The 18,415-nt window shown below is 38.6% G+C and overlaps 1 protein-coding gene across 1 annotated transcript in view; it reads right to left on the minus strand.

Annotated features, from left to right (window-relative positions):
- Positions 1-2,448: 2,448 nt before the first annotated feature.
- Positions 2,449-18,415, minus strand: part of ATP13A5 (ATPase 13A5) — a 112,292-nt gene continuing 96,325 nt past the window's right edge. Inside the window, 6 exon segments of the mRNA XM_007195388.3 lie at positions 2,449-2,622; positions 2,624-2,710; positions 4,126-4,206; positions 6,728-6,816; positions 12,614-12,816; positions 15,576-15,750. Coding sequence (XP_007195450.3) covers positions 2,449-2,622; positions 2,624-2,710; positions 4,126-4,206; positions 6,728-6,816; positions 12,614-12,816; positions 15,576-15,750 — 809 coding nt within the window.

Genomic DNA, 18,415 nt, shown 5'->3' on the forward strand with positions numbered 1-18,415 from the left:
CATCGCGGTGCGCGGGCCTTTCTCTATCGCGGCCCCTCCCGTCGCGGGGCACAGGCTCCAGACGCGCAGGCTCAGCAATTGTGGCTCACGGGCCCAGCTGCTCCGTGGCATGTGGGATCCTCCCAGACCAGGGCCCGAACCCGTGTCCCCTGCATTAGCAGGCAGATTCTCAACCACTGCGCCACCAGGGAAGCCCCTGCTTACTTTTTAATAAAGATAAGCGCAGAGGACAAATCTTAGCCCTAAACAGGAGACTTGGGTGTGGTGGAATTTCCACACTGGCCTATGGGTGAGGGAATGGAATTGGCAACACAGAGGACATCCTGAGGATCCTCAAGTCAAACCCTTCTAGAGAACTCTGGACATGTCCACTCCAGAAGGCAGTCCTAGCAATACCGAATAATACTGAAAAGTCACAAGTGTGCTTTTAAATTAAATTCATGGATTCATTTTTCACAGGTAGTGTTCAAGTCTCTAGCAGTTTTCAGCCTTAGAGGTAAGCTCACAAAGTTAGCCATCAGTCTTCTCAAAAAGTGGCCACTCTTGGTGATGGGCCGCTTAAGGCTGTCTGGTTTGTTTTTCCTATAGGTGATCATTTGATATGTGGCCATGTTCATTGTGCTTTCGTCAAACATTTTCCCCAAGACTACTTAACCTTTCTCTGAGTGTATTTTTAATGAGGTCTAGTGTAGAGTCCAACTTTATCATGTCCAGTCCCCACCTTCAAAAAAGATGTGTGAAATAAAGATCATCGCCTATCAGGTACCTAATTGGTTGTTGAAAAACTGAGTGGGGGGAGGCTGTACATTTGTTGAAAAAAGATTAAAAAAAAATCTTTTTATGCTATCTACATGTCATAGTGTATCAATTGAATCTTCTCATTCTAAAGGTCAAATTACTAAATACAGATATTTCAGCTCAAGGAACCTGAGCTGCCATGTTTTAGGTTGACATGTATTTCTTAATCATAAGCTAAATTAGACACATTTAAAAATTGTCACTCTCCAAGAGCTGCGCATCCAAGAAAAGATTAAAAATAAAATAAAATATAAATATAAAATGTTTGCTTGAATAGGAATTTGCATTTATGCTGCTGGTTTGTGTAAAAAGCATATAATACTATTTACAGCAATGAATTACTGAAATTTGAAAACATTTTTTCAATCCTAAAGATTTCAGAATTGTAAAGACATGATTGAATCCGTGCATCACAGCATTAGGCACGTAATGGGCACTCTTAGAATGGGAATGGTTATCTAATTGCCTATGACCCATTAAAGATCTGTTTAATTAGCAAAATCAGATTTATGCTTACAAGGAAAGCCTAGTAGGGAATTTAAAATGTTCACTCGGAATAAATATCCTCTCAAGGTCACAGTGAGGTTGATATATGTTAAAGGTAATAAAGTGCAGAATATATTTGTAAAGCATGTACCCGTTCTTGTGGTCCTTAATGTGCATCTGATAATTGATTTAGATTATGAAAAGATGAAATGGAACTTAAGTTGTTTAGCATCCTGAGAATTGTCATGCTGTAGATACAAACATTATGGGTCCCTTCCCTAGGATTGCTTCTTTTAAGATGAGCAATGCTGAGTCTGGGCCAACTTTTGGAGTTAGAACTTGAGATTTTCCTCTGTCAGTAATAAAAAGCAAATAAAGGTGCTATGCTTCTTTGAGTGAAAAGTACATTTTAATAGTTTATTTCATTACCTTTGTGATCTACTCTGGACCTTCTAGCTCACCGGCCCCAAAACAATATACTTTGGGAGATGCCAACTTCGGTGGAGTTTGCTTAGATGTTAGCTGTGCCCGAGCTAAGATTATAGGCAATTATCAGACACCTCCATCATTCTCCACTTCCACACTTACCACAGTTAGAGCTGAATTTTCTGAAGTAAATTTCAATTCTTGTTTCTCTATTAAAACCATATAAAGAAGCAAAAAGAGGAATTCTGTGACCTTGGGGAAAGATATATGCATAAATGTTCTTTGCAAGTGTATATAAGGTTAAGTAAACATGTGACAATTTATTGAGAGAAGCTTTTTTTTTTTCAGATTCCTTTATTTCCATAGATGAAAGTAAAAATATGTTGGTGAAACTTTCAAAGATCAAACTGTCCTTCAATTTTTCTTTCTTCTATTGATGTTCATACTATTAATTTTACTACCGTGAAAAGTTGTGCATTTTAATCAGGATAATGCTATGCATTGTGAATAAAGTTTGTTAGGAAAAAAATGATACTCTAGAAAATGCATTATTTTTCTCAATGGTAGAGGATACAGTCAAAATAAGCATATTTAAGGTCCTTTGTTGCAAGGCTCAATACACTGAGAAGTGCACTTTGAATCTTCAGATGGAGAAAGAAAAGATAAGGGTAGACTATCATCACCTCTCTACAGTGTTTTAGTTTCTGGGTAAAAGAGGGATGCTGTTAACAATTCTGATTACAATCTGGTCCAAAAATGTTGTTCTGTGGTTTGGCCTCCCAATTCGAGTTTTTCTTTTGGAATCTGTTCAGAGCTTTCATAGCCTTGGTTGATGTAGAATCCATTTGTGCCATCGCCTGAATAATCTATCCTGTTTGTGGGAGGCCAGGTTGGGTCTTCTGCCAGTTTTTTTTTGCCAGTTCTTATATTGACTTTTAGAATGGATTCCAAATTTTGTCTTGATCAATAGCCAGAGCTCTCGATTTTGAAGGATGGCATCCTGGAAAATCAGGTGGAAAAAACAATTAAACCATCATCGACTTCCCCTGGCAGCCAGGTTGCCCACTGCCACCCCCTGTTCTCCCAGGCCTTGCTCTAAAGGTGCTTATTACTGATGCTCTGTGGCCCCTTCTCTCTGCAGCCCCACAAAGCCTAGCAGCTCCCCGGGTTCTTTCCCTTGAGAATCGAGAGCGTGCTTGTGTTCACAGAAATCTGCAAAAGCTTACAGCCTTTCATTTCCACAGATTTCCTAGTTCAATCCTGGCTGGCGATTCACTTAGAATTATTTTACTGCCGGACTGAAATGATAACAAAATAATGTACTCAAAATCAAGAGAAGAAAACAAATCACTGCTCCCTGCCCCATGCCACAAAGAAGGTGTCAAATAATGGTTTGTTGAATGAATGAATGAACTCTAGAAAGCAAATGGGTTTTGCTTTCCATTTTGGGAGGGGGTATCTTTTTTCTATGTTTACAAGTACACAAAATTTTTATGCATTTATAATAATAGAAGTGGTCAAATCTTGCATTCCACTTTTGTTTATACTAGACTCTCTGTCATATACAGTTTGTAGCTACCATCTTCTCAATAATCATTTTTAATGATTGTATAACATCTCTTCAAATTGCTGTATTACTATTTATTTAAACAGCATCTCTATTTCTGAACACTTGAGTTGAATTTAATATTTTACCACTGTAGATAATACTATGATGAAAACCTTCATACATACAAGTTTTTTCTCTCTCTTTAGGTTGTTTTTTAAAATGAAGTCTCAAAAATGGAATTCCTTTGACTGTGAGAAATTTTATTTGCATTGTGTACAATGGGATATTTGTATATAAACATATTTTTTCTTAATTTGGTCGATGCCTTATCCCAAGGAACTTCAGTACATGAATCTTTTTTTTTAACTGTCCCTTAAAAAATAGTACCTGAGCCTTTCACTGAGTAGGTAAAGTCATTTAGTGACACTGAGTAGAAGAGAAATGCTATAGGAGAAGACCTTCAAAGGGTAAGAATTGACTAGAATGAACAATGGCTTCCCTTCTCTCTTAATTAAGGAAGCCTTCCTGAAGACAGTTCTTCACTCTAAAAGGTCTCATTGAATTTTAGAGCTAGAAGGTCACCTGCTCTAGTCTCTACCAGATTATTAAAAATACTAGGAAAGTACAATACAGTGCCTTCATGTGAGACAAAATTAGTTAATTTGATGTTTTGCTTTCTACACTACAGATACTGAGAGCATTTCTATGCAGCCTTCAAAGAATTTCTCATTTCCCCCAAAGAGAACATGTGCAGTATCACTTTGGGGGATAAAAGTGATTGCTCTAAAAAATGAGCATCTGTTGAGAGTCAGTCCTTTATTTATCTCCCCAGAAAAATAATAAGAACCACACAGAGATTTCTTTACCTCTACAAAGAAGGCCACACAGAATTGGGTGAAGGCTGCCACGAAAATTGAAATCCTCCATGATGTGATGGTTAGGATGAACTGTTGAAAAAGAAATACTACCTTTATACTTTGCATACCTTTCACTTCAAAAGAACACCTATTATCTAATTTGATTTATGTATTTGTAACAACTCTCTGGGCTTGGAGGGTTGGCATTACTCTCTCCACTTTACAGATGAGAAGGTCAGTATCTTGCCCAAGGAATCGACGCCAATAAATAAATGGCAGAGCCAGAATTCAAATCAGATCTCACTGTCTCTTGCCCTGTGTTCCCTCCACTGCCTGACAATAGACACGGAGTAAACGTGCCCTGGGTCGCAGACATGAGACTGGACACTTTGGAGCCTGTGTGTCTCTCTTCATTTTTTTTTTTTTTTTCCAAACATCTTTATTGAAGTATAATTGCCTTACAATAGTGTGTTAGCTTCTGCTTTATAACAAAGTGAATCAGTTATACATATACAATATGTTCCCATTTCTCTTCCCTCTTGCATCTCCCTCCCACCCTCCCCATCCCACCCCTCTAGGTGGTCACAAAGCACCGAGCTGATCTCCCTGTGCTATGCGGCTGCTTCCCACTAGTTATCTCTTCATTTTTATCTTCTCTAATAGAGGGAAGATTAAATTGTTCATCTAATAATATTATTACTTCTGATTCTCCCAAAGCAAAAGCTACTGGAGTTCATTCTTTCAGTAAAATTGACATATGAGTTAAAGAAACAAAAGGGGGACAGAAGTTCAAGTTTATTTTGATAGAAACTAGGTGAAAAAATTTTGAACAATGTTCCCAGCCCTAAATCTAATGGCTTGATGAAAGTTGAACCTGCCCAACCCACCTCCTTTTAAGGATTAGAGGATACACCTTGACCACCAGATACACTTATTTAATAGGTGTGAGAGCTACAACTTTCCATGGCTGCTTCATAGCAAAAGAATAGTTATGCAGCTCCCTTTCTGACCCTAAAGGGTATAGAATACGTAGGATGACTGTGAAGAGGGTGGGCTGCATTTAGGGCTAAAGCCACAGACCTTCCGCAGTGTCTAAATGCTCCCCTTTGATTCTCATCCCTATTCTGATAGGGGTTATTTCAAAGTAACACTATGTTATTTTTTCCCCTAAGTGGAGACAGCTTTTTTTAGGGTTGTGAAATAGGCTCCCTGGGTAAAAGGGTGGTCTGGAGAAGGCTGTAAGATTCGGCAGTGGGTCAGATGGTAGTGGATAGGCTGGCCCTTTCCCTCCTGCTGCCACCACCCTGATCTGGGAGGTCTCTTTTCCATCTGTTAGCCTGGAAGACACTGGCCACACTGCTTTGGAATTTGCTTCTGTGACGCTCTCCGCTCCTAGCTTCTGAGCTACTTGAGAGTGGTGACTACATCTTACTCTTTGTAACCCCAGTGTCAAGCCCACCCTGGAGCTTGATGTTTTGTAAATGACTGAATGGTCTGGGTTTTCATGTCCTAAGTGCTTCTCTCTCCACAGCCGCTCTGCTCTCACATACAGCCTTCCTGCTGTCATCTAACGAATCTGTCTTAAGTGCCCCGCTGAAAAACCTGCCCTGATATCTTCAAGGACTCCCATTGTCCTTGGCATAGAGTCAAAACATCACTGCCCGCCTACCTCCATCCGTGCCTGTTCCGCAGCATGCTGCCTCAGTCTTAGCTAATTTTCCAGGTGTTCTGTGAAACAAGGCTTGCTTTTGATTTTTCTCTCTGCCACCCTACATTCTTTTGCATTTCCAAGACAAAAGAGAGTCATTCAGCCCTCTCTGTTTGTGCTTAGGCTGTTGTCCTGGCTGGGACTATACCTGCCTCCTACTTAGCAAAATCTAGCCTATCCTTCTGGACCCAGATCAAGTTTCATCTCCTGCATGAAATCTCCTATGGCAGGAGGATCCTGCCCCAGGGAGAGCTCCTCCTTCCTATGTCCTTCCCACTTCTATTTTACAGTCTCTTCAAGCAAGGATGGCCTCAGGTGGCCATGCCATCGATTCACTTGGGTATGGCTCATCTTTGAAAGAAAACAAGAGGTAGAGGGCCAGAGTCAATCTTTCTCTTTCTTTTATTTCTCTCACAATGCTGGGTCCAAAAATGGGCTCAATAACTTCTTAATAAATTTAATTTTAACCCAGTGCACCCTGGATCCAATGATGCCCACTGAACTAACATGCCTCACAGTCACTGTATTACAGACAGAACACGATTGTCCTATAAGTCTATTTTTTCTCACTCTTCACAATTATGTTATAAAAGATTTCTACTATATGATTTAAAAAATAAACTTGAAGGATTAATTATTGTATTAGTATAACATGGAAGAATAAAATATCCAAACATGGTGTTCCAGGTATGAACAGAACAAATGAACCCAACTGATGACCCTAATAACATGAAAACACTCAGAGGCTAGCATGTGTGCGATGGAGACATGTTACTTGCTCTTCTAGTAAATGAGAATAGCCTCACAACATTCAGTGGCCAGAGAGGATATCGGAGTAACTGACTTGCAAATTACAGTGCAAATGTGGTCCCACTGCGCATGAGAGTCACGGATGTCACGTGCCTCCATCCCACGGTGTATATCTTGAAAATCGGAAAACAGAATGGAAATGGTGAGGCCCAAGGCAGATACCAGCAGAAGTGAGAATATATCTGAAGAAACAGCAAACAGTATTTTTAGATGCTAAAGGAATGTTTCCTATAATTTGGCACACACGTTGCAGAATCAATTATCTCTGTTGGGCAAATACCAGATACATCTTCAGATGTTTTGATATATCCTCATATGTTTGAAAATATGTTCTAATGCTTGCAAGACAAAGGTGATATCTTAAAAATCTTTCCTTCAAAGGCTGAGCCTAGAAGCTGTTAATTAAACATATTCTAGTAAACTCCATAAAGGAGTTACCTCAACTGAGGAGTCCTTGGGCCTGGGACACCCTGCAGTGACCAGCCCATGTAAATGGTCACCAGAGAGATCCTGATGCTTTATCACCTCAGGTCTAGTGTCGTTCATGAATGAATAAACAGTCATTTTTCTTGGTGACACCTCACCCTTCTTCATTGCCTAGAGAATAAAGTCCAAGGGTCTTGAATGACTGACATTCAAGGCCTTCCACAATCTGGTTCCAATCAGCCTTTCTTAACTGATCTCTGGTTGCTCTTCCCTGTGTGCCAGGAAAGTTAAACCACAAACCTGCTGCTTCCACAGAGGCCCAATACTTCTGTGCCTTGGTTCATAAAATACCCTGAGTAGATGATATTCTTCCAGTCTTGGCAAGTTCCAATTTTTCTTTTTTAAAAAAATTTTATTTATTTATTTATTTATATTTGGCTGTGTTGGGTCTTCGTTGCTGCGCATAGGCTTTCTCTAGTTGCGGCGAGCGGGGGTTACTCTTCGTTGCAGTGCTCGGGCTTCTCATTGCGGTGGCTTCTCTTGTTGCAGAGCATGGGCTCTAGGCATGCAGGCTTCAGTAGTTGTGGCTCACGGGCTCTAGAGTGCAGGCTCAGTAGTTGTGGCGCACGGGCTTAGTTGCTCCGCTGCATGTGGTATGTTCCAGGACCAGGGCTCGAACCCGTGTCCCCTGCATTGGCAGGCGGATTCTTAACCACTCCGCCACCAGGGAAACCCCCAATTTTTCTTAAAAAGCCAAGTTCCAACACCACTTTCTTTTAAAGACTCCCCAGTCTTCCCTTACCAAGTTTTATTTCTTATGGTGTCTATCACTCTGCTTTACATGGTCTTCATTTATGTATCCATTAGGCTGTAACCACCTGAAAAGGACTTTGTATCTGCCTTTCCGGGACTCTAATTGAAAGAGAAAGTGAGAAACTAGTGTGCACATCTGCTGGCTTCTTTATCTCCAACTTGCCCACATTGCTTTACTTTGGGGCGCTCAACTTCTCAGGATGCACTGTGCCAACATCCCTGTTCTTTATCCCCCAAACCCATCCACTCCTGTGTCCATCAGAACTTTCAGGTGCTTTGTAGACGGTGCCTTATAAATGCTCTTTGATAGGATGAGCACCTTCAGGCTGAAACAATAGCATTTAATCAGTGTTGATATGATATAAATGATTCTTACAATACTCAAAATTTATAAACAAACAAATTAGATTTTCTCTTATATTCTCTCTACCTCATTTATTCCAGTGTTGGTGGTCTGTTGGCTCCCAACTCCATAGAGGTCCATACCAACCAGAAATCAGAGGCAACTGTCCCTCTACAGCAGACCCTACTTTTTGAAGCCACAAGGGCTCGGTTTTCCCCCTCACCACCTACACCCACCCTCATCTTCATCCATGCCTCATTTTATATATACAACTAGAGGTAGCACCTCCTGGAAGAATACCCAGGCTTGCTTGAGAGGGGTGTGAAACAGAAGAAAAGAGGGAGCTGCATCTCCTAAAATAAAGCAATCTGAGCAGCTTGGTGATGAGAATACCCCCAGGAGATGGCTGTGTGGATTTTTCATTTACTTCATTGTTTCCAAGTCCCAAGGACCCAGATGCTGGGAAGAACATGATGCCCCAAATGTCCATCCTGATGAAGGCCTGGTACTCACTGGAACTGGGCTGACTGCTGTGCGCATCACACTGTACTCAGACTAGTGATCTGAAAAGCAGGCCAGGCTAGGGCACAAATGAACAGTGTAGAAACAAAATGATAAGGCTCTCTTCTTTAATTCAGCTTTGACTGGAAAACAGTCAATAATAATAAAGAACGGAAGTGAATGTTGCCCTCCTTGGTTAATTGCTATTGATGAGGAAAGTTGAAAGAATGGGCTCTGTTTGCACAGGTGATTTGGGAAGACAAGCCCTGGGCAAGCCATTACAGATTATTCTCAGATAAGAAGAAGGTTAGTGAATATTCACACCTGTTTCCATAAAAATTAAACCTATACGTTTCTTACGTCTCATCATCATAAAGTTGATCTTCTGTCAAAGGATGTTAAGAAAGGTAAAGACTTTTCTGTTACATCAGAATAAAATTGCTTGTATATTTTAATAGTAGTTCCAAGGACTTTTGACTTGTAACCTTGAGAGTATATGATTTATTATAAGACTGTGTTTGTTAAAATATGTTTATAAAACTTTTTTCATTTAAAATTATCAGTTATGTTTGACATAGGGATTTGAATTTACCCACAAGCTTTAAGTCACTATGATGTAACTAATCCAGCTCCAATTAACTCAATTTATGTAGGAAGACTTGGCAGCTACTATTCAAATTAAAGTACTAGACAATGTAATATATCCTCGTAAAATATATCTATGATTAAAAAAATTGCTATAAGAGATTAACTTGAAAATATAAAACAGAACCTTGATTTGTTGTTACAAGAGCCAAGGGCATTATCAAATACTATGTCAAAATTAAGAAAAATTATAAGAAATTCAGGAAGAAATTTGTAAAAACTATAATTAAAAGAAGATCTTAGCATGCTCTCCAAATCTTTGACAAAACAGCTTATACAAAAAGAATCGGGGAGGATGAAAACAGAGAGAATGTGAATAATATAATTGCTAAAACTGGTTTTGTATGGTAAATTACATTTCATATTTAAGAATAGCAATGAGACTGACTTCTGTAATATCTATGACTTTTTTCAAAAATTAGAAATTAGAGTTTATGACATGTGATGTACAAAACTGGTGTAAATTCTCCAAAGCAGAAATATTACAGGCTAGATTTTCTCTGATCATGACAATAAAACTAGAAATTAGTAACCAAATTTAAATGAAAAATCTCCCCACATACAAATTAAAAACAAAATTCTAAAGATCTGTTTGGTCAAAAAGGAAACCAAGTCCATTTGGAAGCTGTTGAAAAAAAGAGCAGTAGAAGAATGAAAACAAAATCCCTTCCCACTTGAAAGTTAAAAATCACTATTCTTGAAACTAGTGGGTCACAGAGGAAATTAAGTCATAATTAGAGACATAAGAAAATGTAAAGAAGTAACCCAAACTACAATTATTGGCCTTGAATGCTTTTCTAATATCACAAAAATAAAAGAAAATACATGGATTATAAAATCAATTCAAATGTTAAAAAAATTTTCAGAGAAAGTAAGAAGAGGGGAAAAATGAGAAAAGCAAAAATGAACAAATTAGAAAATAGAAAGCATACAGAATTATTAAATAATTCTTTAAATTATTTAAAGAAAACCAGTAAAAATACATTTCTTGTAAGAATAAATAAACATAACACATAAACATGATTAAGATGAGAAGCTGTTAAAAGAGCTGTAGAAGTCATTAAAAATTGTAAGAAAATACCATCCCAAACCCTATGCTAAGACAAAATAATCTCTATGAAATGGAATTATCTGGGCAAAAATAAATTTATTTTGAAAAACAGTTTACAAAGAGGACAACCTAAATCAATCCTCAAAAAATTAACTCTTTCAAAGAAAGGATTTGGAACCAGATGATTTTACTGGGTTCTTGCAAATGGTCAAGGAGTAGACTATTCCTACTTATAAAATATTTTCCAAAAGAAAGAAAAAGTCCAAGAGTTTTCAAGTCTAATACCCAAACCGGACAAGATACTACACAAAAAACTTCAGATCAATCCCATATAAGATGTATACATTAAAAACCAATAAAATTCAATTCAGTAAAAGTGTAATCCACCACAAATAAGTAGAGTTTGCTCAAGAATATGAAAGATGATTTAATAATAAGTTAATTAATGTAACACATTCCAGCAATAGGTCAAAATAGAAGACAAGTATAATCATCCCAGTAGGTGATAGGAAGACATCTGATGAAATACATCTCCCATTTTTTATTTTAAAACATAGTCTTGATTTACTGGAAATAGAAGGCTATTTTCTTTACATGATGTGGCTCACCTTGAACCAATATTCAAAATCCTATTTACAATTGAAAACTATTAGAAGTATTTTTATGAGGGAGTAGGACTATCTGCTATTTCCACTATTACTTGACATCGCTTTGGAAGTTCTGGACTGTACATCAAAACAAAAAATATAAATAAGCATTTTAGCTATTGAAAAGAAGGAACATTATTAATTGCAGATAATAGTAATTATCTTTCTAGAACACTCAAAAATCAAGGATTTACAGCAAAGTTCAGAAAGGATTCAGAGTAGAAAAATAAATACAATAAACAACACTATACCTTTCACATGTATTTGTGATTACTGATTAGAAAATATCATGGGAAAAAGTCAATCACAATATAAACAAAAATACGAAAAGCATAGGATTAGTTTTTTTAATAAATGTGCAGGATCTATAATGGAGGAAACTACAAATATTTACTAAGAGACATAAAAGAAAGACATGAGATGTTCTTAAATGTGAATACTAAATTGTGTAAACAAATACATTTTTCTCCTAGTATTAAAATCCCAAAGGAGATTTTTTAAAAGCCTGCCAATTTATTCTATAGTTTATTTGGAAGAATGAAGAAGAAAGAAAAGTAAGAAATTTTTGAAAAATGAAGAGTAATGATGGTATACCAATCTTATTACTTATTAAGTCATTATAAAACTATAATTTCTAAAGTATAATAGTAGATTAAAGAATAGGCTGGCCTATCAATGAAACATAAAAGACAGTCTAGAAACAAATTAATTATATATAAATTAATATATAACATAAATATAATATGAAAACATATAAATTATATATATCAGCAAACCATAAATATACATGTAAATAGGTATGATAAAGGTGGCATTATATTCAGTTGAATAAATGACCAAAAGGAATATTAAATAATAAAATCTGCTGGGAGAACTAGTGACTAGTTGGATAAACTAGTTTGATCTCTACCTCAAACTATATGCCAAAATTAACATTAGATTTAAAAAGCATTACAATAAATTAAAAAACTAAATGAGTGGTGATCTGATTTTGTAATGAGAAAAAAGCTCTTTATGCATAAAGGCAGTGGAAAAAAATCACAAAGGAATAAACAACTCACAAATAAATAAGAATGTAACAGCCACCAAACAGAAAAAAAAATGGATAAAAAATGTAGACCATTCAGAGAAGAAGAAAGACTAATAACACGAAAATACATTCATTGTCACTGATGATCAAAAAAATGCACAGAATGATTAAAATGACTTGCCTAAAGTTATAAAACTACTAAGAGGTCAAATTGTATTTGAATTGGTTAGAAAGTCTTTTACAAAATATATTGACATATGTGTATGTGCTTAAAACAATTCTTGTTGACTCAAATTAGGACAGGACTCATGTGACCATTCAGTATAGCACATACTTATCTGCACATGAGCAGGTTTCTGCCCATGGGCTCGACCACCTATGACAATTATGGTTCAGTACTCAATTTTAGAGTAATGCAATTGTTTCCTTCTCAGCCAATCACTTCACCAGTGAGTTGCAACTCTAGGGATGGTGGGAGAGTAGAAAAAAATATTTGAAAAGAAAAATTAAACTTCATAGTTACAGTTTGTATAGATGGGTTTTCGAAATGGCTTTCCCTTAGAAAAGATAAATGCTGTTGTGATACAGTTGATGGTGGTGATGGGCCATAGCGTGGTACCCTCAAAACTTAAAACTGAACTGGGAAGCAGAGTTGCATTTCCAGTCCAGTTTCTTTCCAAACTCACATTTGTTGAGAAATTACTCTGGTTGTCCAGAAAGCACTTACTAGAAAAGAATCACCGGCATTTATGGAACTTTTTATTCTATTTTTATCCAGCTGGTAGGAAGAAATTAGTTAATCACAACCAGGAGAACTCACCTTGCAAGTTGTTCCAGCCAGGAACTACCAGGACATATTTTGTTCACCTCTTGCAACGACAAATCATGAATAAAATGCAGAGGAAGTCAAGATTGTTCTTTGTCCAGAATTCCATCTGGAGCAAATGATCTGTCTTGAAAGGGCTTAGATGACAATTTACTATGGAATCCCTTTCAGTTTGGAATATATGAACTCTGTGTGTGTGTGTGTGTGTGTGTGTGTGGTGTGTTTTCTTTAGTGGACTAATGTAAACCTCCTAACATGGGTCCTGAGTTTGAATGTGCCCACTCTAATCCACTCTCCTCACACAAGCAAAGCCTCTTCCTGAGGATCTGAACATTCTCCTGCTTATGAGTGTCTGTGTTTCTATTTTGCTAATAAATTAAGTTCAGACTTCTCAGGCAGGCCCAGAAGACCTTCACACTCTTGTCTCAAGGAACGATTTGAGACATCTTTTGCTAGACCTCCCATGCCCTTATATTCCAGTCATAGGGGAATATTCCCTGTTCCCCAATTTGTACACCTCTGGGTCCAGACATCCTATTTCCTCTAAGATCACTGTATCTGAAACATCTTTACATTCAGTGGTGAACATAACGAGTGCTCCCCATTCTTCTCTCTAGTGCTGCATTTAGCTCATTGTTTTGCAATTATTCCTTCACATATTTTTATTTTCCACCCCTGGGATGAGAGTTCTTTGAATGTGGAATGTTTCTTTTGGTTTTACTTTTGTTTGTTTGTTTTACTCGACTATATAACAAATCCTTAGCACCTAGCATAGTGATGCCACATGATATTTGCTCAGAAAAATATTTTTTTTAAGACATGGGCTTTCCCAGTTTGGATTGATCCATTTGCAATATTCATTTTTTTCAATAATCAAGCCCACAAATAAACTTGTTTTCATCAACTTTCTTGTTCAGCTTGAAATTTTTTACTACTATTATAACTGTTTATAGATAAAATTCATTTTTCAATTGTGAACTCAAATGCAAGACTTAAGTTATATTATCCTTGACTCCCTAGGCTCCCAAAATGTGCTTTGCATATAGTAGATGTTCAGATATCTGTAGAATAAATTAATGAAACAATTAGCAGTCACAAAGCTTTCTTGCGCAAAGAGGACAGACAGACTAGAAGGCCTGAATTACTGAATGTAACACCAAAATATATCCAATCCAGTATACTTACATGGCAGATAAAAAAGTTGAAGACTACGGCTTCCCTGGTGGCACAGTGGTTAAGAAGCCCCTTGCCAATGCAGGGGACACGGGTTCGAGCTCTGGTCCGGGAAGATCCCACATGCCACGGAGCAAGTAAGCCCGTGCGCCCCAACTACTGAGCCTACGCTCTAGAGCCCTCGAGCCACAACTACTGAGCCCATGAGCCACAATTACTTTAGACCACATGCCTACAGCCTGTGCTCTGCAACAAGAGAAGCCACTGCAATGAGAAGCCCGCGCACTGCAACGAAGTGTAGCCCCCACTTGCCGCAGCTAGAGAAAGCCCGCGCACAGCAACGAAGACCCAACGCAGCCAAAAATAAATAAAATGAATAAATTTATATATATAAAAAAAGTTGAAGGCTAGAATGTCATAGCTAGTTAATGACAGAGATAGGACTACCTATCCATCATCCTTTTGGCTATACCATGTTTCCTAGATTCAATCAAAAGTTTACTTCTCTGAATACGTGCACTCCAATTTGGGGAAAAATTTGGTTTTGAAACAAAAATGAATTCTATATTCTAAGTAATACTTGAATTGCTGAATTGGGGGTCTAAATGATAGTCTTAGACATCGTTTTGTAGTTTTCAATCTGTCCTTCACCGATCCCTGGGGCTCTGATGCCCTCAGGATGACAGTGGAGTGAGGGGCAGTTTGTTCAAGCCCTACCTTAAAAAGAGCAGTTCTTTCTGCCTTTCCTTTTGGAAGTCGGGCAGGCTTTGTCAAAAAAATGTTTGAACATCTAAATTCACCTCATCTTACCCTTAATTTATAGTTAAGGAAATTAAAGCCCTGGAAGGTGAAGAGATTTGCCCTGAGTCTACTGTTCGATTCAATCAGAACAATGATACCATAAATGAACGTTTTAACACTCCTTTGAAAAACTGAAACTAATTTAAGCAAATCTCTCTTGTATATCAGGGGTTGGTTGACTATAGCCCATTGGCCAAATCCGACTCATCACCCGGTTTTGTCAATAAAGTTTTATTGGAACACAGTCACACTAACTTGTTTACATGTTGTCTCTGACTGCTTTTTCACTACAACAGCAGAGTTGAGTAGTTCCAACAGAGACCACAGAGCCCACAAGGCCTGAAATATTTACTACCTGGCCATCTACAAGAAATGTTTGCTGACTCCTGGTCTATATGATGTCCAAACCACCAGCAAATGAATACATTCATTCAGTCAACCAGCCGTTACATCTATACATCAACAGCCAATGTGAAGATCTTTCCCCACCCACTCCACATGGCTCACTCCAGCACTCAACCCATTGACTGTGTTCTGTGTTCTATCCCATCACTGGTGTTTTGCAGTCTGGAAACAATTTTGGTTAATTAAAATTTTAGAATATATATTCAAACCAAGTTGAACAGCGTCATTGGGTATTCATTGTACCACTTTCAGAAAGGAAAACTAAGAAACCAAACTTTACCTGTATCTGTAGACCTCACAATATCAGGACTGCTGCTTCACACAGAGAAATGCACAGACCTGCACAATGCAGGTGAAGCAGGTGTTTAAAAAGACTGACCACAGCAAAGGGGGAGAAAGAGGCTGTCCTGCTGGTTGGTATGGAGCCAGCTTTGGGTAGGCATGAGTTGAGCTCACTGAAAAGACAAATGCATTTTTCCTTGTTACAATTCCATTATTGAGAATAAAAGATTGAGAGGCATGTTACCCTGAGTCTTGTGTTAGGGTTCAGACTCAGCAAACATGAATTGAGGGTTTACATCTAGGTAAGCTCACTGCCTAGCTGCACGTCCAATGCTACCAGCCTTTGCCTCTTCCATGCTTTGGTTTCACCTTCAGAAATGAAAATTAATGGGTTCAAAAGTTCTATAATTAATACATGTACCATATTGCATAGTGCAAATATTTTCTCCACAACCAGACTGGCTAGGAATGGTATGTAAAAGAGAAAGATGACTTTCCACACGGATAACAGTACTGTTATCTCTCAGTGATGATGGAAAAGTGGAGAGTTAAGATGAAGAGAGTAAGGAGGCATCTAACTGGACTAATCTTCGTATGCTGGGAAATTTTTTTAAAAACACTCACTCTATTATTCATTTAGCCAACATTCTCTGAGCACTTCAGTGTACCAGGATAGATGCTAGAAGTGTGTTCTGCTCCCTCCTGGACAAGTGTGTAATTGGAGGACCGCTAGAGCACATTAGAATTAGTTAGGAAAAAGAACTTAAAGATAGCTTCCTTCCAGATGGGGATGTTAAAATATATTTTGGTCCTAGGATTTATTTTTTAACATTTAAGGGATTGGCAATGGGCAGGGATTAAACAGAACCACAAAAAAAAAAAAAAAAAAAAGGTGATTACATCCATCTTAGAAGCCTTATATGCTAACAAACTGATGAAAATAGAATGTACTTCTCAGGGCAGAGCAGGAAAGAAGCATGGGGAGGTCAGGATGTTTCAGTTCTTTACATCTGTTACTTCTCCCCTTTTCATAGCTTATGACTGGTTTTTTTGATGTAAGAAAGTGAGGTACGTATCCTTAGGTCTGTGTTCATGCATGTAAAGGCAGGGCGGCGGGCAGTGAGTGTCCAGTTTTAGATAATAAAACTCTAAAACAGGTCTTTAGTTTGCTCAATGCGTGTTCTGGGGTCATCACAAACACTCTTTGGTTTTTCATTTTCTCATGCATAGAACAAATGTGTTGGAATGTCTAAATGGTCTCCAAGGGCTCTTCCAACTCATTTATCCTAAATCTCTCTGACTGTCTAAAGCTTTACCTTTATCAATTTAATCAGTGTTTCCCAGGAGGGTGCTGGGCTAGCGGCTGTGAGTTATGCAGAGTTGAGAAGGACATCTCCTCTGCTTTTAAAGAGCTTGAAGTCCAGTGGAAAACACAGATGGGGTGTGTAATAAAGAATGTGGCTAGCCTTTGTCTCAGGTGGATCCTTGGAGTGAAAAGTTTGACTGGCCTTTGTCTCCACTTCTTGGGATATATCCTCTAAACCCTTGGAATTTCCTGATTGATAGGAGTATCTCTTCTGTTCATAGTGGGCCTGAAGAGAGTTTGTGCTAATGAAATGACTCAGGATGTGAGCTGGCCATGCCAAAAATACCAACTGTGTGATTAGAGAGCTGGGGCCTTCAGAGAAGAAGAGAGCTGGAGATTGAGTTCAACCTCATGGCCAATGATTCAATCAATCATGTTTCTATGATGAAACCTCAATAAAAACTCCAGACACCAAAGCTCAGGTGAGCATCCCTGTTTGGCAGTACTCTGCAAATGGTCACACATCCACGTGCCAGGAGAGTAAGGCAGACTGACTCCCTAGGGAGAGGACAATGGAAAAGTCATGTTTGAGATCCTCCCAGACCTTGCCCTTATGTCTCTCCCTTTGATTGGTTCTGATTTATATCTTTTTGCTATCATAAAACTGTAATCAGATGGATAGCACTTTCCTGAGTTCTGTGAGTTGTTGCTGCGAATGACTGAACCTGAGGGACTAGTGAGAACGCCCACATTTATGACCAGCACGTCATAAGTGTGAGTGGCATGGGGACCCCCAAACTTACAGCTGGTGCCTAAAGTGAAGGCAGTCTTGTGAAGGCTGTCCCTTAAGCTGTGAGGTTTGGCCCAACTCCAGGTAGTTGGTGTCAGAAGTCATTGCATGGGCACACAGACAAGAGGTACACAATGTGGACTGTGTTCAATGCTGGGGGAGGGGTGCAAGGAGACCGCTCTGCAGCCGTAGAAAGCAGAGGCCGCAGTGCTTGGAGTCCTCTCTGCAGTCCAGTATCCAAGGTAGAATGTGGCCACAGAGGTCATAGAGAGGCTCTGGGTAGTGGAAAGACGTGTAATTGCACCTCTGGGCATCTGGCTTCTACCTCTTTGGTCTTCTCTTTCTCAGATGTTCATTGTAGTTTCTGCCTTTTCTTTTACACAGGGACTGTGGAAGTTTGAATTATTGGCCTCATTGTGGCAAAGTGTACTTTATCTCCCCTTAATTTTGGTTTTTACTGTGTAATTTTCTCTGGCCAGAGAGATGTTAGCAGAGTTTGGAGGCATGCTTTCATGGCTGGGCTTGCTCTCTGGCTCTGCTCTCTTTGATCTGTACTTGTAGCATGCCCAGGTTTGTCCATTCAGTCCAGCCCCAGAAAGAAAAATGTAGAACCAACCTGATTTAAACCCAAAGCCTGGACCAAGACCAACTAATCTACATCCTAAGCAGAGCGGCTCAGGTAAGCCCACCTAGATCAACTGAATGGTAGTCAACCTATAGAACCATGAGTGGCTATTGTAAG

The sequence above is a fragment of the Balaenoptera acutorostrata genome, chromosome 4 (genome assembly GCF_949987535.1).
Source record: "Balaenoptera acutorostrata chromosome 4, mBalAcu1.1, whole genome shotgun sequence".
In the NCBI taxonomy this organism is placed as follows: domain Eukaryota; kingdom Metazoa; phylum Chordata; class Mammalia; order Artiodactyla; family Balaenopteridae; genus Balaenoptera; species Balaenoptera acutorostrata.